Source organism: Akebia trifoliata, chromosome 13 (genome assembly GCF_017979445.1).
Source record: "Akebia trifoliata isolate Shusen 1 chromosome 13, ASM1797944v1, whole genome shotgun sequence".
NCBI lineage: Eukaryota > Viridiplantae > Streptophyta > Magnoliopsida > Ranunculales > Lardizabalaceae > Akebia > Akebia trifoliata.
Window position 1 is genome coordinate 7,527,845 of NC_141387.1, and position 23,397 is coordinate 7,551,241.

Below are 23,397 nucleotides of genomic sequence, written 5' to 3' on the forward strand. Positions count from 1 at the left end.
GCTTGGATCTGCAGGGTTGCAATGCAGTCACATGGTCTGAACGATGAAAAGGACTTCCCTGCTCTGATTGTACATAGATAGAAAGGATTAAAATCCTCAAGACAATGTACAATGTACAATGTATGCTGAACCGAAAACTTTTTAGTACATGCACCAACTTTATTTGTCATCGTCTGTTTTTCTTTTAACAAACTTTGACACTTATATTTTAGGTAAAGATGAGTTGCTTGTTTAGTTTTTGTATCATTAAGTCTATTGATAATAAATTTTATGATCTACCTCGAGATGTGTGAAATAAGATTATAAATTGATTTGATGATGAAATGGATATATAATTCTTGGTACAGTTGATCCTGCAATATCTGGGTTTTCACCTCTACTAAACTGTGTTTGTGTGCTGTTCTGTTGATCTCGATTGCCTAATTTAGGGATTTTTATGAATTTTTAACTTTTGATTCAAATATGTTCCATTGATTTTCGTGATAGTTGGAAATTAGGGATTTTTCTGCGGTTAATTTTTTTTTTTTTGCTGTTTAGGATTGGAATTAAGGTAGATTTGTTTTTTGGTTCTAGGGTTTCAATGGTGAAGGGTTCAAATAGTGGTTGCAAATCTGCGTCTCATCAGCTCTTCAAAGATAAGGCAAAAAATCGAGTAGATGACCTTCAAGGGATGTTTATGGATCTCCAATTCGCTCGTAAAGAGAGTCGAACAAGCGACATCAATGTTCTTGAAGAACAAGTGCATCAGATGTTAATCGAGTGGAAAGAAGAACTCAGTGAACCTTCTCCAGCTTCTTCTTTGCTTGTTAGTCTCTCTCTCTCTCTCTCTCTATATCCGTGTGTGTGTGTCTTGTGATCTTACTTTGTAATTGTTTATGCAGGGAGGTAGTCTCAGCTTTACTTCGGATATTTGTCGATTGTTGCAGAATTGCGAGGAAGAAGATGATGCAACCAGTTCATTAGCAGCATCGGCCAACCCGAAGACCGAGCCCGATGGTCAAAACCTTCAAACTCAAGATACTATGGTGTTTCAGCAGGTTTTGTATGTTATTATTGATTTATGGTTAATTTTGTTCTCGATTCAATGACTAATTTTTGTTGGATTTTTATAGATACTTGTCGGTCAATTTTGGAACGTGAGAGTAATATTCTTATTTACGCGAGAGCTTGCATCCAACAATTAAATGAGTGATTTCCGCGTGATATTTTATTGTGATTAACTCTTCCATAGCTTCAACGCTGACTACCTTTTCCCTCTTGTTTGCATGAACGGCCCTCGATAAGATGATGCACTAGGTGATTTTTAAGCTAATATTCAACAAATCAATAATCCCTTTCTATACTTTTTATCTATCTGATAACACAAACATCTTGTTTTTTCTGAATTAAGTGGAATTTTTTTTTAAAAAAAGATTCATGTATATCGATGGGATCTCTTTTGTTTAGACCGAGAGTGTGGCTTTGGATTGTTAGCTTTTTGTTGTTTCTTGTATAGTTCTGCTTGGTGGCTACCTTGACTACTTTTCCTTCTCTTTATTAATATAAAGCTTATATTTTTTGATAAGTAGAAAATATTTGCTTTGCCTATCTTATTTCAAATGGGCAATGATTAATAAGCTGTAATTTTTTTAATTTTAATTTTAATTTTTATTTTTATAAGAAATATTGACAATATAATGGAAATATGAATTTATAGGATTTCTCCAGTTGCCTTCTTTATTTCTTCATAATAAAAATTTTATTGAAAAAGATCGGTGTTGTGGTTTCTGGGAGATACTTAAACAGAATCTGAGGGGAGTGAGAAAGGGACACCATTACTGGAGATCTGAGGCAATAGAAAGTGAAGCATTTTTATGTTTAATTCTTGATAATTACACTAACTTTAGGCCATATGAAGTTGATGAAATGTTCTGTACTTGGTTATAGCCTCTACTAGCCTCCAGCCTGAATGCACTCTAATTTATCATTTCTAAATCCTTCATGATCTTACATTGTCTCATTATGCATTGACTTGTGGTTCACTTCCATTCTTCTATTTCTCATCCGAAAAGTGTAAGCAATGATAGGATAGTTCCTTGGAGTTATTCATCAATAAGTCCACCTTATTACCATATTTTTTGAAATGCATCCAATTGATCGTATGGTTAGATCGATTTGATTTGAGTCGGTTTATCATTGTTCATAAAGAGGAAAATTGCCAAAATCGACATCCTCTTTCACCCTAAATCAGAAGATCTGTTTGTCTTCTTGTTCTGTTTTTTTTTTTTCCTTTTCATAAATTATATAAATATATTTACTGCCCTCATCTTCATCAGCTGATTTGTTAGGTTAAGAGAATACATACTGATAAGCTGTGTAATTTTTTTTCTCTTTCAGGACTATTTTGTGAATCAGGCCCCACAAGAATGTGCAACTCAAGGGATTGAATGCAAAGGTCCCCTTCAGGGGTGCAACCTACATTGATTAATAACTTGGATGTGGCTAATCCATTGGATTACCAGCAGTTTGATTTACAACAAGATTTTGACCACTCCTTTTATATTGGTTTCAATGGTAATAATGGTCAGTGTGGAGATGCAATGCACCACCATATATCTGGCTTCCTGCCAACTACCTGTCTTCCACCTTCTGCCTTCTTAGGACCAAAATGTGCTCTTTGGGATTGCCCGAGACCCGCTCAAGGATCTGATTGGTATCAATACCATTGCAGTAGCTTTCATGCAGTTCTAGCCTTGAATGAAGGCCCACCTGGTATGACTCCTGTTCTGCGACCTGGAGGCATTGGCCTCAAGGATGGTCTATTATTTGCTGCTCTCTGTGAAAACACAGGGAAAAGATGTTGGAATTCCAGAATGCGAGGGAGCTGCAGCGACAAAGTCTCCATGGAATGCGCCCGGTAAATTTGCATGATGTCCTTGTTGGCTTCTTGATCAATACCTTACATCCGTGTTTTTTATTTTTAGAGTAAGCCCAGGCTTACTAACTTTTTAAGATTTCTAATCTTACCAAGGGTCATTGAACTCACCTTGTGGCATCCAAAAGCATGATCCGATGCTGCAGGGGGATATAGAGGACAACATTCCATCACTACAAGAAAATAGTCAATCAGGAACAAAATTATAAAATGGATTTTATCCGTTTCTAATTAAAAACGGGTTTAAACCGTTTTACATTTAAAAACCGTTTTATCCACATTTTATCCGACCAGATATCCGTCTGTTTAGATGGAACAAAAGTCTCTCTCAGTCGTCTCTCCCGATCGTTTCTCTCTGTCTCTCTCTCTCGATTGTCTCTCTGGATCTTAGTCGCTTTCCCTCGATCTCATCTCTCTCTCGCTCAGTCGCTCTCTCGATCTCAGTCGCTCTCCCTCGATCTCATCTCTCTCTCGCTCAGTCGCTCGCTTGATCGATCTCTCGGGCTTGGTACTCTCTCTAATCCCTCTTTTCTTTATATAAATTGTATCAGGAATTTGGATTGAAGATTTAGATTTTTAGATGTGATTATACACAATTTTGTTTGTTCTATTATCGGTTGAGTATAAATAATCTTCACGAGCTTGAGCTCTTCAGCCGTCTCCATCTGCTACCAAACAGCTTCCATCTGCTACCAAACAGCTTCTCGATCTATCTTTTTAGATCTGAATTCTTAATTTCGTGTTTCTTCAAATTTTCATTTTTTATGTGTTGAATTTTTGGCTATTTATGGAAATTAATTGTTTGAAGAATCACATATGGTGTGAATTGTTTGATGTTTGTGACATCTTTGAGGAATGAAGGATAGGAAAGCCGGATTTCAGTTTGTTGTAGTGTGTGGTTGTTTGGACTTTAATTGCAGGAACTTATGGTAGCTTTTGTTAAAAGAAAAAGCTACTTTTATTCGGTTTGATTATCGATGTAATCAGAAATTTTCAGTTTTATTCAAGTAAGAGTAAAATCATTTGATTATCGAAGTGTACTCTGTTGGACCTCTTTGTAATTTGAAAAATGTGTTATTTTTAATTTCTTAGATCTAAGGGGATTTGATGTCTCACACTAGTCTGAACATTGGGGAATGGTGCAAGGAAACATGTATGTACTCAGGTAGGTTCATCTGATTGGGTTGGTTTATGGGCTATGAGAGGTTGATTGGGCGCATGCAAGTACAACACAGACCAAATAGCATTACAAGTATAATACTGCTGTAGAAACTCAACTTCTGCTAAGTGAAAGAAAGATCGGATGATTTCCCACGAGTACTAACTCGAAGTAGCAAGTTCATTTTGTTCCGCATCTTGTTAACTTCTTCTCATGGTTTTCAAGTTAATTATGTGCTTTTTTCATGTATTTGAATAAAATGTAGCAAGCTGATCTATATATGTTTTTGGATTTATGTGATTTCTACTTTCATTTTAAGTGCACTAAAATTACTTTGAAGTATGAAGCCTTATCTAAGTGTGTATGTGCTCTCTCCAAGACTTGGTCTTGAAGGATTAATGATGAATTTGATCTGTTATAGATACGAGTAAAAAGCATCTACGGTTATGTGCGCGCCACCACATTATTTTTGTTACCTTTGTGTCTCCGTTTGTGTGATTCAGCATTTTCCAAAAAATAAATAAATGATTCATTTCACATGTAAGTCTCGAGTTCGATTGACATATATATATGTAATTCAAGCATGCACGTAACAAGTACAACTATAATGTTTAAAAATATGCTATCCCAATTGTTCAAAATATGAAATCAAACATTGGGGACAAAACATGGATCTTAGAGATATCTCTTGTATGCTGAATATTTTAAAAACTAGAATGACATGATAATTTTGTTTTCTTGCTTACCTTGCTTTCATTCCAGAAATTGAGTGGTTGGAAATACTTGGATTGACAAGATCCAAGAGAAATATCTATGATTTTTTTGTTTGTATGTTCAATTATGGGGAACAAAGTTAATTTTGCTTAGCAAAAAGATACATGGGGTTTTTGCACCTAATATGACTCAGGTTACTGAATATCTATGACCTTTTTGCAGGTTGTGCTTGTACCCATCGCGCTTGGTCTTGTGTTTAATACTTATGCCAAATCTGTTGTGAGCATTATTCAACCAGTTATGCCTTTTGTTGCCATGGTTTGTACTTCACTGCATTGGAAGTCCTCTTGCTATAAATCGGAGCCAGATTTTGTCTCCACAAGGTTTCCAATTGGTTCTTCCGGTGTTGATGTTCCATGTAGTGGGTTTCTCTGCAGGATATTGGATAGCCAAAATCCCATATTTTAGGTAATTTTTTCATGGCATTACATTTATTGTATATAATATTTCTGATTCTTGTAGTTTTCTCGTTGGGGTTTTTGCTTGAGTTTTGTGCATAGAGCTTGGTGAGTTTCACCGGTGTTTGGAAGGTAAGTATTGACCCCCATTATTGTAATTTTCATCTTGATTAGAAGATTTCTACTTGCCCATGATTGAGCCCCATTGTGTGAATCATGTATATCTTGTGTTGTGGTTATGTATTATTTATTGGCGCACTTTCTTTTATCTTGTACTTGCATTGCACACATTCTTTAGGTATTGGATGCCGGAATTAATTAATAGTTATTTCGGACTAATTCCTTTAGACTATTCTAATAGTCTTTTTTTTTTCTCTAATGTGGGAACTCTTGCTTCGTAATATTTACACCACATATTTTCACAATATACAAGTGAATTATGTATTTCGAATGAACCACTTTTGATGGGCAAACTTTAGTGGACCTCATATCTCACGATCATCTAATGGGTGAATGGGTGGATCTGCATTGGTACCTTGATTGATTTGTGTTTTTTTTTGTACTTTGGTATCGATATGGGTGCATTTCAATACTTCAAGTTATCTTGAACAGAAGCCGACTTGTTGAGCTTGTATTTGATGCTGTTGAGGAGAAATGGCTTGACTAATTTAGCTCATCTTGGGAAATATTGCACTTCCCCACTTACCCAGCAAACAGTAAAATGGATAAGCTTTCGCATGGTCATGTTTTGCTTTGTCTTTTGGTAGGTCAATCTCCATCCTTTGTATCTTCCTCTCATTTTATAGGATCTCTTTTATCTATAAACAAAATGCAACCAATGAACTAGTGGTCAACTTGATCCTCCACTTCCTCAAGCTATAAGTTCTAAGATTACATGGGGATTGTTCGAAAACATGACCCTTGATAGAGTGGAATGGAGGAACAGGATTCATGCAGCTAATCCCATATAAGGCTTTCCTTTGATTGAAATTTGCTGATAGGCCTTTCCTTGATAGCTCACTTCTTGTAGCATTTATTTTTTTGAGGGCTATTCTTGAAAGGATGGCATGTGTGGTCTTTCAGTTTGCATTTAGAGGTTAATCTTATCTCAGGGTGCTACCGGCCATCTCCTTGGAGCAGCTGGAGCCGTGGAAGCAATCTTGCAGTTTTAGCCATATACCATGTAAGGATATTTTCATTGGTGCTCATGTAACTTAATATAAATTTCTTATTTATTGTCCTTCCAGAAATCCCCTTTGCTTCATTATAAACAGTTATCTATCTAGTTTACATATTTGAAATCACACTCGAATCCAATTCCTTATGTTGCAGTGTTTGGTATTTGGCACCAAGGCTGAAAAAGAAAATTGCCTGATAAAAAATTATGCTTTATTATGGTGTGGATATATGAGTATGAATCCTCAACTCTAGATGTAGAGAAAATTTTCGTGGTTGCCTCCATGCTTCCATGTGGTGCTTATTCTAAAAGTCACATTCCGAGAAGTCTGTTAATCCAAGGATCTGGATGTACTAGAATATCATATAAAATGCAATACTTCCACATAACAGACATCCCTATCTTTCCCCCATACCATCTCCCAAAGAAGTGCTCGAAGAAGGATTCTTTAGACTAAACGATTTTACTTCAAAGGAAAACAAGACCCAAAATTGAAATAATAATGTCTTGGACCGAGATCTCCCTCGCATCAAAGGTCCTGGATACCTTTGAACCACCATGTGGTGATGGATGCCAACATTTTGTGTTCAGCATCCTATCATGACTCGATCTCCTACGCTCAAAGACAATCAAATGTTGAAGTTCATTTTAGGAGTTACAACTCTCGGTACTCCCAATTCTAGCCCAATTCAGAATTCCATAAAAATATTGAAAAAATTGTAGAGGGTTGGGGTGGAACTTAACAAAGGCAAGGCCCACAAAGCCCATTTAGGGGGTAGGTCATGGGCCTAACCTGGTTTTAAAACAGGGACTGATACGTCCCTGCCCACTGATAAAAAATATATTAATTGCACCTAGTTCTTATCAAGCTAGTGTGACTTAATCATGCCCATCGAGTTAGATGAGAGTTTTCTTTAACATTGGTTGCTTCTCATTTACATGTTTGCAGTTGATTTGTTGTAAATTACCAAGTTTACATTGACATAATTAAAATGTTTTGCCATTCATATCATACCTGTAGGGGGCAATTTGGATCAGCTTTACTAGATATCCTACTGGACAAACATTTTCTGAATTTCTTCACCACTTTGGCATCCTTGCACTAGAAGTTTTGGAAGGAAAGTAAGTCATTTTTATTCCATCTATGTGTTACGAGGGATGCTTTTCTAAACACTATTTGATTCCTACCATTTGAGTTCATTTAGATATCAAATGGTGTTTCATGTGGATTCCGTTGTTAATGTACAGATATGATGAAAAGGTTGCATGTCATTTAGATATCAAATGATGAATATGTGGATTTTCTATTTATTTGTAGGGTCTAAATTCACTTATAATTGCAAGATAAATTCACTCCAATTCTCATGATTTTTTAGATTTAGAAGCTCAGATATTGAGTTGTTAATCCATACATGTTATTGGCTTTCAGGCTCATTGGCGTTGTCAAAGAGATTATTTATATTATAAGAATCTTCTGAAGGCGGCAATCATTGCTTGGTGTGGTTGTGACATGTACCTTATGCTTGTTGTCTTGCTTTTCTTATTTTATTTTGTTTCTATTTTCTCTTGCTTGTTTGGGGGCTTCTCAGCCTCCTTGTTTTTATTTTTATTTTTTGTTTGTTTTGTTTTGTATTGGTTTCCACCTTTATTGAAGTTTTTACACTTATACAAAAAAAAAAAAAAAAAAAAAAAATTGTTGTACTGATCTTCTTCTCCTATTTTGTTCCCTACTTTTTTCTCAGATTTTGGATATAATAAGGTACATTACAACGTTTTGGAGGTGAACGAGACATATTATGAGGCATGTAGATCGGATAATCCGATCGCCAATGTAACAGGTGGAGCAGGACCCGACGTGTATCATCTCACCGAAGCCAAGACATATTACTTCCTCACCAGTGGAGGCTATATGTGAAAATTTTCAAAATTCGACAGTCCAAAACCGTCGAATTATGGGACAATTCGACAGTCTCGACCGTCGAATTATGGGACAATTCGACAGTCTCGACCGTCGAATTATGGGACAATTCGACAGTCTCGACCGTCGAATTTTGCCTTGTCGAAAAAATAATCGGCGGTTAAAAATCATAGAATTTAGGATATAGCGACGGTTGCCGATCGTCGCTGTAGAGGAAACCCCGTCGCAAATACATATAGCAACAGCCACAAGGGACTTCGGTATATGGACTTATAGCGACAGTGGCTATTGGCCGTCGCTATAGGGTATTTTATTAAAAAAATATTTTTTAAAGACTACGGTTGCCAACCGTCGCTATAGGGTATTCTTTTAAAAAAAAAAAATTTAGGTCCTCAACTAGAACTCGCCCAAATCTGGATGTGCATCAAATTTGTCAGGTTCATTTGGATTGGGCTTACTCCTACTTGATTGGGCTTATAAAAGTGATTCCACAGAAGTACTTCTATTGAAAGTAGAGCTGTGCCAATGAAACCTAAATAATCACTAAATCCAGCTTAGTTATGTTTTAGCTTATTTGAAGTAATTGGGTCAGACATTCACAAGGTTTAACATAAGCTTCTTGTCTACACAACTGAGAAAATGTAACACATAGTACAAACATAACCAAAGTGCAATTCTCAAAGTCGATTTTCCCATGTCTAATATCGCGTAGCCCAATACATATAGTTAAGCAAATTGAGAAAACTAAGAACACAGAGAAGTGTGTAAAACAGGTCCAATCGGTTGTGATTCAAATCGTTTCCACCCAACCACTCATGCCCAAACCGTCGACTCGTTGCATTAGTGATCGAGACCAGTACAAAGCTAAGGAAGTACCCCGTGGAAGTTGAACATCACGACAATGAGGTACACATGCTCCTCATTCTATCAAGAGCCTCGGAGTAGAAAAAGTCAAGCATTCCCCCAAGTGTAAGCATGTATGACACACCAAGTAGAAAGTATTGCCACCCCAACCCAAAGACAGATAGCGTAATGTGATTCTTTGCAGCCCCACGCCTCTTAACTTCCACTACTGCAGCAATGGCCATTGATCCAGATGCCAGAGCTAGTCCCAAACCTATACGTCGGAGAGGTTGGAACAGTTACTCTTCCCCGAGGGCTTTTTGGCAAACACAGATGCTAAATGCTCATATAGGGGGATAGAGAGAAGCATGATTATGAGTGGAATAACCACCAGTGATGGAGTTGGTACTTCGAAATTATGAGAAAGCTTTCTGTTCATGGTCACTCCTTGATGCACCATGAAGGTTTGTAGTTGGGCCAAACAGCAGTTCATCATTATTGTTTTGTGGTAGAGGGACAAAGAAAACCATTCCTCAACTCACCTATTGTAATTGGCAACCAACCATATCTAGCCATGTATCTCTTTGTTTCTTAACTGATTGCTTGAGAAGTCCTTGAGGAGCTTTCTCATTATGCCATCACAGTAAGGTAACATCTTCACCGCATTGTTCAAGAGGTTCATCTATGAAACATAAACAAACATTGATCATCAATGGAGAATTCTTACCCATAATTTGATTCTAAAATTCGATGATGTTAGTTTGACTCGGATTATCAAAGTGATTCTCCCACAAGTAGAAAATGAAATCGGCTAAAATTAGAAGCAATGCAGGACCCATTCTAACTATTAATGTTTCAAATGAAAAGAATTTGCATAAATTCTTACCACTTCATAAATTCAGGGCTGGTTTGCATTGTCCGAGAGTACGTGTTTTAAAACCAGCTGCACAATAGACAAAAAAATATTCCCATGTCTTGATGAACTTCTCATCGAATCCCAATGCAAGTATTTTACTGGAATCCAAGAAGTAACACAATATCAGAATCTAAGGATAAACAGAGATTTTTATGAGATGACATGCAATATTTGAATCTAAAAAGAATATGGAAATTTCTTTATGTGTCGACCTCACGACCTCAAATTAAACTATTTGTATTCATTGTACCTCTGTTTTGCCATGAAATTATTCCTCCAATACCTCAGTGTTTGGTAGTAATGTATTCCTATATTTTCCAGATGCTCCACACTGCATTAACGATACTTTCACATAATGTTGAATTTTCAAAATAAAAAGAAAAAAAAAAGAAAAAGAAGATGATATAAATGTGATAATAGTGATGATCCTTTAAATTTTTACCAAAGTCTAGATGCAGCAGCCATAGAGGATGTTAGTCTACTCAATGACGAAAGGCACCCACCAGGGAAAATGTATTCTTCTATAAAATCTGAGCTTTGCCTGTATTCATCAAAAAGTAACACCTCTAATTTCAATCAACCACAAAACACATTCAGGCCTCAATCCTACATATGGCAATTTGATTTGCCTCCAGTGACTAGTAGTAGCTCGAGGAGAACATAATAATAATATATGCTTCTCTTGGGTTTGGTGATCGGGTGCATTATTTGGAAAATAAAGAGAAAGAAAGAAGGTAAAATCATTCTCAACACTTACAAAAATCTTCTAATATAAAATATGTGATTGTCTGATTATCTGCAGTGCTATTATATTACATTAAGCATGCTTGTAAGAAGTTACTTTTCATGTCATGGGCTGATCCAAACTGACCTTGTTCTCTGCTTTGATGGTGGTTTGACATTATCACCTGCACTTCCCAAAGAAGAAATTAAGGTGTTATTCTGGTTTTGATATGAATGTCAACATCCGGCCCTGCATTGAAACGTGTCATTCAAGAACAGATCATGTCCTTCGATGTAAGGTGAAGTGTCGTCTAGACTCCCAAACCAAGTGAGACTTATTTGCTGAAAAAATATACTAAATTAGGTGAACCACACCATCTATCAAATTATTTCAATAAAATATGGACATGTTAAAGCTAAAATTAACGAAGAAGTTGTGGGCATGATCTGCGTAAGGTTGGAGATGTACCAACTAGAAAGGAGAACTTTGTTGGATCTTATTAAAGAGGAGTCTCATTGTATTTTCGATGAATGACTAAAAAAATCTCCTTACCATCATCCTGATCATTAGCTTTTACCGAAACATGATTCAAATAACTAAATATATCTATTGGGGCCTAAAATATGTCATGTCAGATTCCTCTGTTTACTTTTTTGATATGAGAAACAAGAAAACATACACTAATGCAAAAGAAAAATCCTTCAAGATGATTGCCACAGATATCTGATGGGTAGCACCAACATTCTTGGAACCAAAACGCCCAAGTTATTATTCTATAATTTTTCATGGATAGGACAGAGATGATTTGCATTGAGTAGTTGTAATGATGATGATATATAAAGATGGGAAACTCTGCAATTATTATAGTGTAGCCCTGGGGACATTACCCATTGTTTCTTTATACTAATTCATTTTTCCAACAATATTCCTAACTAGCAGTTAATAACAAAAGTGGGAAGGAAGAGCAAGAACTACCTTTGTTTGACTGGACAACCATAGTAACCGCCATGGACAATTTCTCTTACGCTAATAAGTGGCATAATGAACAGAGGATTTTATCATCCAAATCACCATCACAACCTTCTCGGACATGTAAGTATGTTGAACTTAAAGTGCCTGTTTGGATTGCCATTTCTGCACCAGGAAGAATAGTTTGAAAGCTTTTATGAAAAATTATATCTTCTTTCAAACAAAAAATGGGTGTGATTGAAACAAGCACTGTTTGGTTGAAATATCACCATTCTATCATTTAATGATCAAGGTTATGAATTGAAATTGTTTCAGGCATGGATACTATGGGATGAAAAGGATACTAGTAAAGGCAAACAAATGTAAGTAGGCCTTAGAATTTCACGGGGAGAGAACCATGGGAAAAGTACCTCTATATGAGAGACGTAACTTTCAACCAAGGTGTTCGACAGGCACGTGGCCTAGTGACAGCAATGTACTCATCTACGTCCTATTCTAGGACTTATACACATCAGAATTTCATTGGATCGCATATTGGCATGACTAAATTTAATGTATTAGACACGGAAAAATCTATGCCTTTGTTAGACAGTTCATAATCAAGACTACGATTTAAAAGGCCAAAGTATCTAAATACTCCATAGTCTGTTAAGCAATCTAATGCAAGCTCTACTTTTGGATGTAAGGTATCAAAATAATCTACAGTTAGAAATAAGGTGGAACATAAGGGCAGTATGCGGCCAATGGAATAGCTACACATGGCACATATGCAGCAGGTGGCACTGAAGATCTAACCTTAAATGTTTGTCAAGTAATTTAGACTAACCGCTGAAAAGACTAACTAATTAACATCACAAGTAGATTCCCTTGAAAAAGTTTACCATAATAAAGTATACCAACATATTTTAAAGTATAAACTAATAATAATAAATATTTTTCTTAATTTTTATAAAAATGTGATACAAATCATAAATATTCATTCAAAGGAATGGTAAAATCTAACCAACAATCAAATATAAGAAAATTGTTGATGTAGGACTTTATTCTCTCAGTACTTCGAATAAGAATATGCGGTTTTGCTTTGAGTTTTTATGTTTGAAAATATATAGAGATTTTGTGTGGATTTTCTTCTTTTGATTTTCGATGTTGTTTGTTTGAGAATGATGTTTTTCTTGTAGAGAAGAACTTGTAATTCTGAAGAGGTTGTTGTGGTTTTAATAGTATCAAGGACAATATAATCTGATTATCAATGTTGTTGATAATAATTGTTCTTCAACCAGATATGATCATGACAACATGAGTAAATTTAACAATTTCTACAGCAAATGTTGAGAAAAAAATTAAACAAAAGCAATCGAACTATTTAAAAAAACCCTATAAACAAGAAAAAATTGATAAACGATGAATAAGGAGAAAAAATATGAGAGAAAACTTACTGGAACTGAACCAATCAAATGGCTATCTCAATTTGAGCTTCGAAAATAGTTGGCTGAGAAGAGAAGATCAAGTATTTGAGCTCAGTTCTTCGATTTGAGCTTCAGTTCTTGGAAGGCGTAGATGACGACTAGATCGAGAGGATTTTATCTTCAGTTCTTCGATTTGAGCTTAAGTCGAAGAAGACGACCAATAATTTTTCGAATCAATCAATCCAAATAGCTGAGAGAGAGATCCAAGACAGAGAGATGGGAGATTGAGAGAGACTTACAGCGAGCGGAGAGATCGAGAGACTTATAGATCGACAGATCGAGAGAGTTACAGAGAGAGGAGAGATCGAGAGATTGAGAGACTTACAGATCGAGAGAGTCACAGATATCGAGAGATCAACAGACTTATAGAAATCGAGAGATCGAGACAGAGAGAGGGAGAGGAGAGACTTACAGATCGAAAATTTGTGGAGAAAAAATCGAATGAGAGAAGGAGAGTTCGTTAAGACAATGGGCCGTTAAAACGAGGGAGAAAAATTCGGTGGGCTAAGCCTGTCGAATTTTTTTATGGGCCTAAACGTGGGCTGTGGATCAACGAAATTTAAACTACGGATTTGGGCCGCCGAATTTAGTGCTACAGTAATGTCGAAAATTTACTGTTTTGACGGAGTGTGCTTCCATGGCATGAGAGTTGCTTTCCTCGTTCAAAACATTCCACCTGCCCCAGCACCCTCACCTACCCGCAATGGTTCTCCATCGGATTCTGGCACCCGAACAACAGTCCTCGCCATTGCTGTCGTGTGGAATTGCTTAAGAGGTTCTGGTACTGAGTTTTATTTGAATTACCCATATTTTAGCAAGGCGAGTAGAGGAACTTACACTTCATTTGCGGCTTGAGAAACGATTAAGGGTAGTGGATATTCTACATTTGTCCTTCATTGTTGAAATTTTCAGTCTACTAGGTTGTATTGGATGCGAGACAAATCACATTAGACTTACATGTGTAATTTTATTTTCTTCAGTCTCCTCTTCTTGCTTGCTTACACCTAGGGAAATTAGTGTGATTCCTACTTAAGAGCCTTGATACTAAAATAAGTTTATAAAATACTAAAAGATTTTTACCAAAGCCAATAGTCTTTAATTTAACACTTACCTTCCGATATTTATTTATAAAGATTTCCATCCTTACCTTTATTTGGAAATTTCTTGGTACCATTCATTCTCATGATCACTGGGATCATTTTTACGACCATGGGGATTTATTGTTATCTAATCCTTGAATATCTGTTGAGTTACAACTATTCATTGTACCTTGGTGGTTGTCTTTCCTTGTATAAAATCAACGCATTTCTCTGTTTTAATTGTTTGTTATCTTAATTTTTTCCTATAATTTTAGTGTGACTTTTAAGTTTGATACTATGATAGTTTGTGCGGTTATTTATGTTGATATGTTGCATTTGTTCTTATATATTGGTATCCTATATTTTGATATTTATCTTGCAGACTTTAATTTACACAGTAATACTTGGTGTTTAAATTTTTTATATTGTGTATATGTACATGATACCTAATAAGATTTTGAGAGGTTTGTGCTAAAAACAATGTTTTGGCAAAGTCATTTTGTAGTTATTTTCATTCAAATAAAATAAAATTGTTAATAATTTTTTCTCCATTTTTGTACGTATTCCATATGACCGTTCATCTTATTTTATTATAATATAATTAAATAATTAATTTCAAGATGACAACATATGTTGAAAATATTTTATGTGATAAAAAGTTTCTCATTTTTCAAAATGGAGAGGTCTTGAGTTCAAGTTACATTTTAGCAATTTTATTTAAAATAATCTTAAGCAGTTTGACATGATCCGGCTCGAATCAATAAATTTGGTCGAATTGAATCCACATATGATTTTAGTAAAAGTAAAATGGTTCGAATATGGACTTAAGTAGTATGATCCGACTCGGATTCAAATTCGGATATGGATATGGACACACTCATATCCGGCCAGTATCTAACCCATTTTACATCTTAGATTTAGGTTTTAATCTTGTTAGAAATTGAACTAAAAGCAAAACTAGTTAAAGAAATGATTCAAATCGCCAAGTAGTTTTAACCTATCATCAAAGAAAGTAGAGTTTTGAGACAAGATTTGAAGCTCAATCTTTTTCAGAATTCAAGTATCGTTAAGTTCAGAAGCTAAGAATTGAATACAAAACATTAGGGACTTTCAATTTCGTAATTGTAGTCATAGATTTGTTTTAAAAATATTTTTATTTTAAAGTCAATGCATTATTTAAAAATTTATATTCAATATAGGTATTTTGACAAAATTCATGAAGGTTAGATTGGAATTTTGTATATTGCACCAAAATCTATAAAGTGTTTTAATTTTAATTTTATTCATTTATAATTGATTTTGAATAAAAAAAATGATTATTGTATGACTGCACAGTGATAAGCATGGCTCAACGGGCATGCACTCACACAATTTGAGCTACACATACAGGTGGCAACGGGTTGTGCTGTGTTGAAGTATGGGTATTATGAAAATTTACCAAACCCAGACCCGACCCATTTAATAATCGTGTCAAAAACTTAAACTCAAACCCTGCCCATTTATAAATAGGTATACCTGACCGGACTCATGTGTAATTAGTTTAATAAAATTCAAAATTTTATTGAAAAAAAATATGTTCCATTTCCACCACAAAAATAAAATACCATTACTAAAAATAAAGTCACAACCAGTAGCGTTCGGTTTGCTAGACGTGTAGATTGTAGTGCTACCTCTATATGTGTGATCGTTGTATCCTGTGAGACAATTGTTCATTGATCCGTGTGCACCAAGTTGCGGGAACAAAATTGTCTTAAGGACATTGTGTTCGACACAAGCCTTGGTCAAACTTCAATTTGTTCATTCTCGGGTATCTACCGCTTTACAAAAGCAACTTCTGAGGTATCTAATTTTTTTTTTTTTTGGTTTATTGTATTAATGATTTTCTTCGTCTGATCACTTACAACTCGAGAACATTCACTAAAGAGTAGATCTTCCTCCTTTTCTTGCTTGCTTACACCTAGGGAAATTAGTGTGATTCCTACTTAAGAGCCTTGATACTAAAATTAGTTTATAAAATACTAAAAAGATTTTTACCAAAGCCAATAGTCTTTAATTTAACACTTACCTTCCGATATTTATTTATAAAGATTTCCATCCTTACCTTTATTTGGAAATTTCTTGGTACCATTCATTCTCATGATCACTGGCATCATTTTTATGACCATGGGGATTTATTGTTATCTAATCCTTGAATATCTGTTGTGAGTTACAACTATTCATTGTACCCTGGTGGTTGTCCTTCCTTGTATAAAATCAAAGCAATTCTTTGTTTTAATTGTTTGTTATCTTAATTTTTTCCTATAATTTTAGTGTGACTTTTAAGTTTGATACTATGATAGTTTGTGCGGTTATTTATGTTGATATGTTGCATTTGTTCTTATATATTGGTATCCTATATTTTGATATTTATCTTGCAGACTTTAATTTACACAGTAATACTTGGTGTTTAAATTTTTTATATTGTGTATATGTACATGATACCTAATAAGATTTTGAGAGGTTTGTGCTAAAAACAATGCTTTGGCAAGAACTTTTAAGAATTATTGAGGAAGATTTAACTTGTATTTACACTCGACAGTAGTGTTTTCAGGGCGGGATCCCTTTAACCCCAGCTCATCAATCAAAAAAAAAAAGAAAAACAATGCTTTGGCAAAGTCATTTTGTAGTTATTTTCATTCAAATAAAAGAAAATTGTTAATAATTTTTTCTCCATTTTTGTACGTATTCCATATGACCATTCATCTTATTTTATTATAATATAATTAAATAATTAATTTCAAGATGACAACATATGTTGAAAATATTTTATGTGATAAAAAGTTTCTCATTTTTCAAAATGGAGAGGTCTTGAGTTCAAGTTACATTTTAACAATTTTATTTAAAATAATCTTAAGCAGTTTGACATGATCCGGCCCGAATCAATAAATTCGGTCGAATTGAATCCACATATGATTTTAGTAAAAGTAAAATGGTTTGAATATGGACTTAAGTAGTATGATCCGACTCGGATTCAAATTCGGATATGGATATGGACACACTCATATCTGGCCAGTATCTAACCCATTTTACACCTTAGATTTAGGTTTTAATCTTGTTAGAAATTGAACTAGAAGCAAAACTAGTTAAAGAAATGATTCAAATCGCCAAGTAGTTTTAACCTAATCATCAAAGAAAGTAGAGTTTTGAGACAAGATTTGAAGCCCAATCTTTGTCAGAGTTCAAGTATCGTTAAGTTCAGAAGCTAAGAATTGAATACAAAGCGTTAGGGACTTTCAATTTCGTAATTGTAGTCATAGATTTGTTTTAAAAATATTTTTATCTTAAAGTCAATGCATTATTTAAAAATTTATATTCAATATAGGTATTTTGACAAAATTCATGAAGGTTAGATTGGAATTTTGTATATTGCACCAAAATCTACAAAGTGTTTTAATTTTAATTTTATTCATTTATAATTGATTTTGAATAAAAAAAATGATTATTGTATGACTGCACAGTGATAAGCATGGCTCAACAGGCATGCACTCACACAATTTGAGCTACACATACAGGTGGCAATGGGTCGTGCTGTGTTGAAGTAAGGGTATTATGAAAATTTACCAAACCCAAATCCGACCCATTTAAGAATCGTGTGAAAAACTTAAACTCAACCCAACCCATTTATAAATAGGTATACCTGACCGGACCCATGTGAAATATGTTTAATAAAATTCAAAATTTTATTGAAAAACAATATGTTCCATTTCCACCACAAAAATAAAATACCATTACTAAAAATAAAGTCACAACCTGATAAACTAATATCTACAACATAAATTATCATAAAACATAAACTAGGTTTTATCATAAAAAGTGGGTAATTTAAAAAACTTCTTAAATAATTGTTGATATATTTAAAACTACATGTTAACGGCAAAATAACTAAACGTGTCACAACGGGTTGACGCTCTTAACCTAGACCCGACCCATTTAATAATCATGTTAGACGGGTTGACATTATGATTACCCAAACCCACTAATTTCTTATCGTTTCGAGTCGTGTTTGACGGTTATTGTAAGATTGCACCCCTTGCTACACATATAAATCCTTAAAATGAGTTTGGGCCTGAATTCAAGCCCAACAACGCATGAGATTTACATGATACAAATTTAAAAATACGAAAATATGTTGCAAGTTGATGAAACGCGAGATATTGAAAAGATACCAACGGTTTCTTGACAACTCGGTTAATTAATGTATGTTTGGACTGAACGCTGACAGACTGTACATGGGGCTTTATAAGAAAACCTGCATGGAGCGTTACAAGAAAACCCATACTAAAAACCAAATAGGCAGGTCAACAGAAATGCTGAGGATGTTGTCTGTATTCATTTTAGAAATTATAAAAAAAAGTTAAATAATATAACTTTTAATGTAACATTTATTAGTTACAGTCTGTAGCCCACAGTAAACTTGACAATACCTCCTTGCCCGCACATTATTTATACTCATCTTCTCTTTAGGTAAAGCATCGAAGAATTTTACAGTAAGTTTGAGGGGAAAAATTATAACATGAGTGTTTAGCGATTTGATGAAAGTGAATCATGTTACGACATTGAGAAGATGAAACCTAGTGATTCATGTTTTTTTTTTTCTTCTTTTTCACTAGCCATGGAAGATGATGATTCGACGACAATCTCCTTGATTTACCTGGTAAGGGGTCTTATTTTATGAATAGGTTTTAATATTAAGGTTAAATTAAACATATTTCATCAAAGAGTTTCTTCGTTTATATTCTTACCATTTTCTATCTATTTTCATTGTCAGGATTCAAATAAAAATATCAGGACTTGAATTTTAATTATATTTTCCATTTTATAGGTAATTGTAGAACATGGATATGATCGTCAAAGAGGGCAAATGGTAAATAAATCATCGGACATTTTAAGCAAAGTCATGCGAAATAAGTCTTGTAAGTGTATCAACCTTTTAATCTCGTGGATGGAAATTTTCATTGATTTGTATAGCTTCTGATATATTTATTGTTAGTCATGGTTACATTTTTTTTTTCGTTTCGTAATGTTTCATATGAAACATTTTGGATTTTTGTCATGTCAGAACGAAACCACATACAAATTGAAACATTCCAAGTTTTGATCTATTTCTTTTTTATTTTATTTTATTTTAATTTAGAGATTTCTAACAGAGATATTTGGAGGAGAGAGATCTTCCAAAGACATCTAAGGGAGGGATTTATGAGAGAAATCTGACGAAAGATCTGTGAGAGGAGTGGAATCTGCGAGAGGAGAGAGAGAAATCTGCCGAGAGATCTATGGAAGGAGAGAGATCCGGGGAGAGATTTGAGAGAGAGAGAGAGAGAGAGAGAGAGAGAGAGAGAGAGAGTACATTTTTTCTCTTTCTTCTTTTGACGTCTCAAATTCCTTGACTTGCTTTACAAGCTTTTAGATAAAAGTTGCTCTACCCTTCCTTCACCAACAAGTAGAACACCTTTGACCTTGGTCTTGTTTAGATGACTAGGATATATAGACCAATTCTTATATTCTAGTAAATATTTTTTATACTAATAAATTTTCAAACTGTTGAAATACCCCTTTGACCATGGTCTTCTGGGAAAGACTTTTTTAGAAATGTTACTAATATTTTGAATGTTTCAAATATTCCGACAATGTTTCAGTTTCATTTCGATTTTTGAAGAAATTGAAACGTTGGATCGAAACAAGATTTTAAACCATGGTGTTAGTTTTCCAAGTTAGTTAAGATTTTATGTTACATGATACATAGCAAGTATTCACTTATCCCTTACCCCACTTTGTTATTGTTTTTTGATAGGTGTACTATACCAAAGTTTAAGTTGGAAGATTTGGGATCGGCTAAATGAGTCATGTTCCTTCATCCTGCGCAGCTTAGAGCCAAGTCTTTTGTTATTGAAAGTAAGTTTGTATTTACTTTCACTATCTTCATTTTTTTTATATTAATTTTTAGTAGATCGATGTACAAAACATATGTCATTGGATGGTAGTTCTTTGTCTTATTTGTGTGTGAATGCACCATTCTATACCTATAGTATTTGTGCATAATGTGTTTATTAGCCCTATCACAATAAGAAGGTTAAATATATTTTTTTCTCATGCAACTCATAGAAAATCTAGTAATAATTTAATAAATATAATAATTTAATTTCCTTGAAAATTATCATTTATTTCTTATTGTTCTTGATCTACCTTGGGCATGCGCACTGCAAGTGATGTATGAGTAATGAAAGTGAATTTAGGAATACTAAATGGTATCTATTAAGAATTACATTAATTATTTTCTTTCTCGCTCTAGTCATAATAAATCTACTATATTTACTATATAATTTTAAATTAAAATGAATACTTAATTTATATTCAAAAGAAAATGATTTTTCAAATGATATACTAAACTACACATTAGTAGAGTGTTCTTTTTAATATGTTGTGAAGTGTTTTAATAATTTTCAAAGTATTAAATTTATTTTCCATTTAAATTTCCACTTCAGTAATCTATAGGTAGATGCGTCTAACCCAATTTGAAAGTAAGATATAAAATACTCTTGCCATTTGCATGTGCACCACGTGTAATTAAAAAAAAAAAAAAAAATCTTCTCAAAATCGCACTAGGTGAAAATCTCATTGAAAGATCTTGATTTTGATATATTGAGTTGTTGGTGTGAGCTCAAAAACTAGTAAAATGAGTGGGAGCACAAATTAGATAATATTTCCTTTCAAACCCAATTTTTTCTTTTTTGTTTGTTTGTTTCTTGAGACATTTTCCCTTCGTTTTTTTTAAGTTTCTTCAACCTTTGTTGTTCATCTCTGTATAGACTCAAATAGAATTTCCTCAAAAAATTTCTATTTAAACCATTTTCTTGCTTTTCCCAAATAGGACTTAAATGGACCCATAGAAGCATTTCCTCCAAAACTACTTCTTTCTCACCAAGTTGATACCTTTAGCTTCTGATTTCATGGACAATCTTCGAATTTGTTCACCAAAGCCTAGTAGGTTCTTAACCGAAGACAGGTCATTCCCACTCTTCTAGTTGTTTTCATTGGCATCTGATCCTGACCCATTGTCAATTGGCGAGGACCATTGGCTTAGAGCAGAACAAAGGAGACAATATGTCAAATTTATCAATTATTTACAGAGGATAATTAGATACTATTTTGGAGGTGTTTTGCTTGATTTTATTTTGATAATTTAGTCATTTTTATTTGTTCTGTAATTATTTACCTCTATAGCTATGAAGGTATGTATTTTTTTGGTAAATTTGCCAAAACATGCACCACATTTCGACTATTTACCAAAACGGTAAACTGTAGCACTTAATTCCGAAAACGGTAATTTTACCATTTTCGGAATTAATATTTTTTACCAAAACGGTAAAAATAGTAAAATGTACTTTTTTTATACCGAAAATACCCTTTCTTATTTTTTTGTCTAAAATTACGAAAAAATCCTCTCCTCTTTCATATTTCTATTTAGTGTTGGGAAGATTAATAAGAGGAGAAAGATTTAGTTGGATTTTAATTTATTTCTAAGGTTAAAATGGTAAAATACATATGTAAAACAAAAAAGAGTATTTTCGGTTAAAAAAAATTACATTTTACTGTTTTTACCATTTTGGTAAAAAATATTAATTCCAAAAATGGTAAAATTACCATTTTCGGAATTAATTCCTACAGTTTACCGTTTTGGTAATTAATTTCAAAAACTGTACCGTTTTGGTAAATTATTCTATTTTTTTCCTTTTTTTTTTTCTTTGGATTTTTACAAGTGTTAAATTGTACTAGATTCATAGTAACAGTGTTCGGATTCAGTAATTATTCGATAGGAGGTTAATTTGGATACATTCATGAAAGTTTTGACGAAAAATCGAATTTTTTTCAAGAAATATAAAACAATATTTTAAGATTTCTAACCAAAATCGATCATCTTGAATCCTTGTTATTGAGATTTAAATGTTGAAGGAAATAAAAATTTGAGGTTGAAGGGGATTTTTTTTTTTTTTTTTTTAACATATTTCGCGATCAATCGAGATAAGTTATCGATTAATTTGCTGAATTAATCGGCTAGTACCTTATTCGGAGAATTTTGTGACTATGTCAGGATCTTGTTTCTATTGTTTTGTTATAAATCTTTTGAGTTTGTTGTTAGATGTCTCCTAAGTTTCTTAGAGAAACTTCTCTTTGATTGTCGATACTAAAGAAGTATAGAGGAATAGTATTAGTTAGTTTAGATGCTATGTTGATTTCTTTTGATGACACAAACAAAAAATGAACCTAGTTGTCTTGTCTGTTTGATGCGTGGTTTTAAATCTCGGACGAGACCAACTCTGGAGAGTCATCTCGGTCTGGGAGGCATCTGACCGAAATTTATCTATAATTTAGTAGGGATAAACTTATGTTTAAAAATTGAAACACTAATTATTTATTTTTCTTAATCTTTAAGAGTTCAAAAAAGTTGGGATTAATCTAGCAGTAAAGTTCCATTATAGTAGTTTATACTTTAGAGATGATTGCCACAAGCCACCTAATAAGTAAAAAAGTGTGGGTGATATGTGATTGGGATTTCAGATTGAATGGCATTTTCTTTCTTTTAAATAGAATAATAAGCCTTCTTCTTGAAGGAGTGGTTTCTTTAAACTTGAATGTGACACCCCATTATGCACATTCTATTGCTCTAATCATGGAAGAGAGTTAGCTCTCATCTCATTGAAGATGAGGATTTCTTCATTGATTTTTATAACTTCTCTTTTTTTAGTTCACATTTGGTTCGGTGCCGTTGAAAATGTATCTACTAGATGGACCGGTAGGTTTGACCGCACTTACCAGTCCAAATCTAGTGTCTGCGTTGGCTGATGATGTTTGGGTGGTCCTTCAAAGAGAAGAGAAGAACGATTCTGCTGAATTTGAAGTGAGGGACATCCGATGCCTTAATGCAGTGGTTAGTCTACATTCCTCTCAAAATTATAGATAAATTATTTATAATTTATTCATCAATAGTTTACCATACCATATGAAGAATTATAAAATTTAGAA

At 33.9% G+C, this 23,397-nt stretch overlaps 1 protein-coding gene, 1 long non-coding RNA gene and 1 pseudogene across 8 annotated transcripts in view; 2 read left to right on the forward strand and 1 right to left on the reverse strand.

The window, feature by feature from the left end:
- Positions 1 to 220: 220 nt before the first annotated feature.
- Positions 221 to 7,984, forward strand: LOC147387654 (transcription factor VOZ1-like; annotated as a pseudogene). The gene is made up of 9 exons (XR_015171296.1): positions 221 to 341; positions 574 to 805; positions 882 to 1,037; positions 2,377 to 3,422; positions 5,010 to 5,255; positions 5,858 to 6,008; positions 6,358 to 6,428; positions 7,444 to 7,544; positions 7,852 to 7,984. The product of XR_015171296.1 is annotated as a transcription factor VOZ1-like (transcript).
- A 1,311-nt stretch (positions 7,985 to 9,295) lies between these two features.
- On the reverse strand, positions 9,296 to 11,459 carry LOC147387655 (uncharacterized). Its single transcript, XR_015171309.1, has 5 exons — positions 10,971 to 11,459; positions 10,542 to 10,640; positions 10,350 to 10,430; positions 10,070 to 10,197; positions 9,296 to 9,865 (listed from the first exon to the last, which is right to left on the reverse strand). It is a non-coding gene; the product is annotated as an uncharacterized LOC147387655 (long non-coding RNA).
- Positions 11,460 to 18,788: 7,329 nt separating this feature from the next.
- The window catches only part of LOC147387656 (uncharacterized), a 31,206-nt gene continuing 26,597 nt past the window's right edge, over positions 18,789 to 23,397 (forward strand). For 2 of the 6 annotated variants that reach the window (XR_015171297.1, XM_086420925.1), the window contains exons 1-4: positions 18,789 to 19,030; positions 19,199 to 19,289; positions 20,168 to 20,268; positions 23,120 to 23,302. Coding sequence is in view for 4 of the 6 variants with exons in the window: in XM_086420925.1 (XP_086277051.1) it covers positions 18,941 to 19,030; positions 19,199 to 19,289; positions 20,168 to 20,268; positions 23,120 to 23,302 (465 nt within the window). In the remaining 2 variants the exon portion in view is untranslated. The remainder of the gene's footprint in view (positions 19,031 to 19,198; positions 19,290 to 20,167; positions 20,269 to 23,119; positions 23,303 to 23,397) is intronic. The other 4 variants (XR_015171298.1, XM_086420923.1, XM_086420922.1 and 1 more) reach the window with 4 other exon arrangements.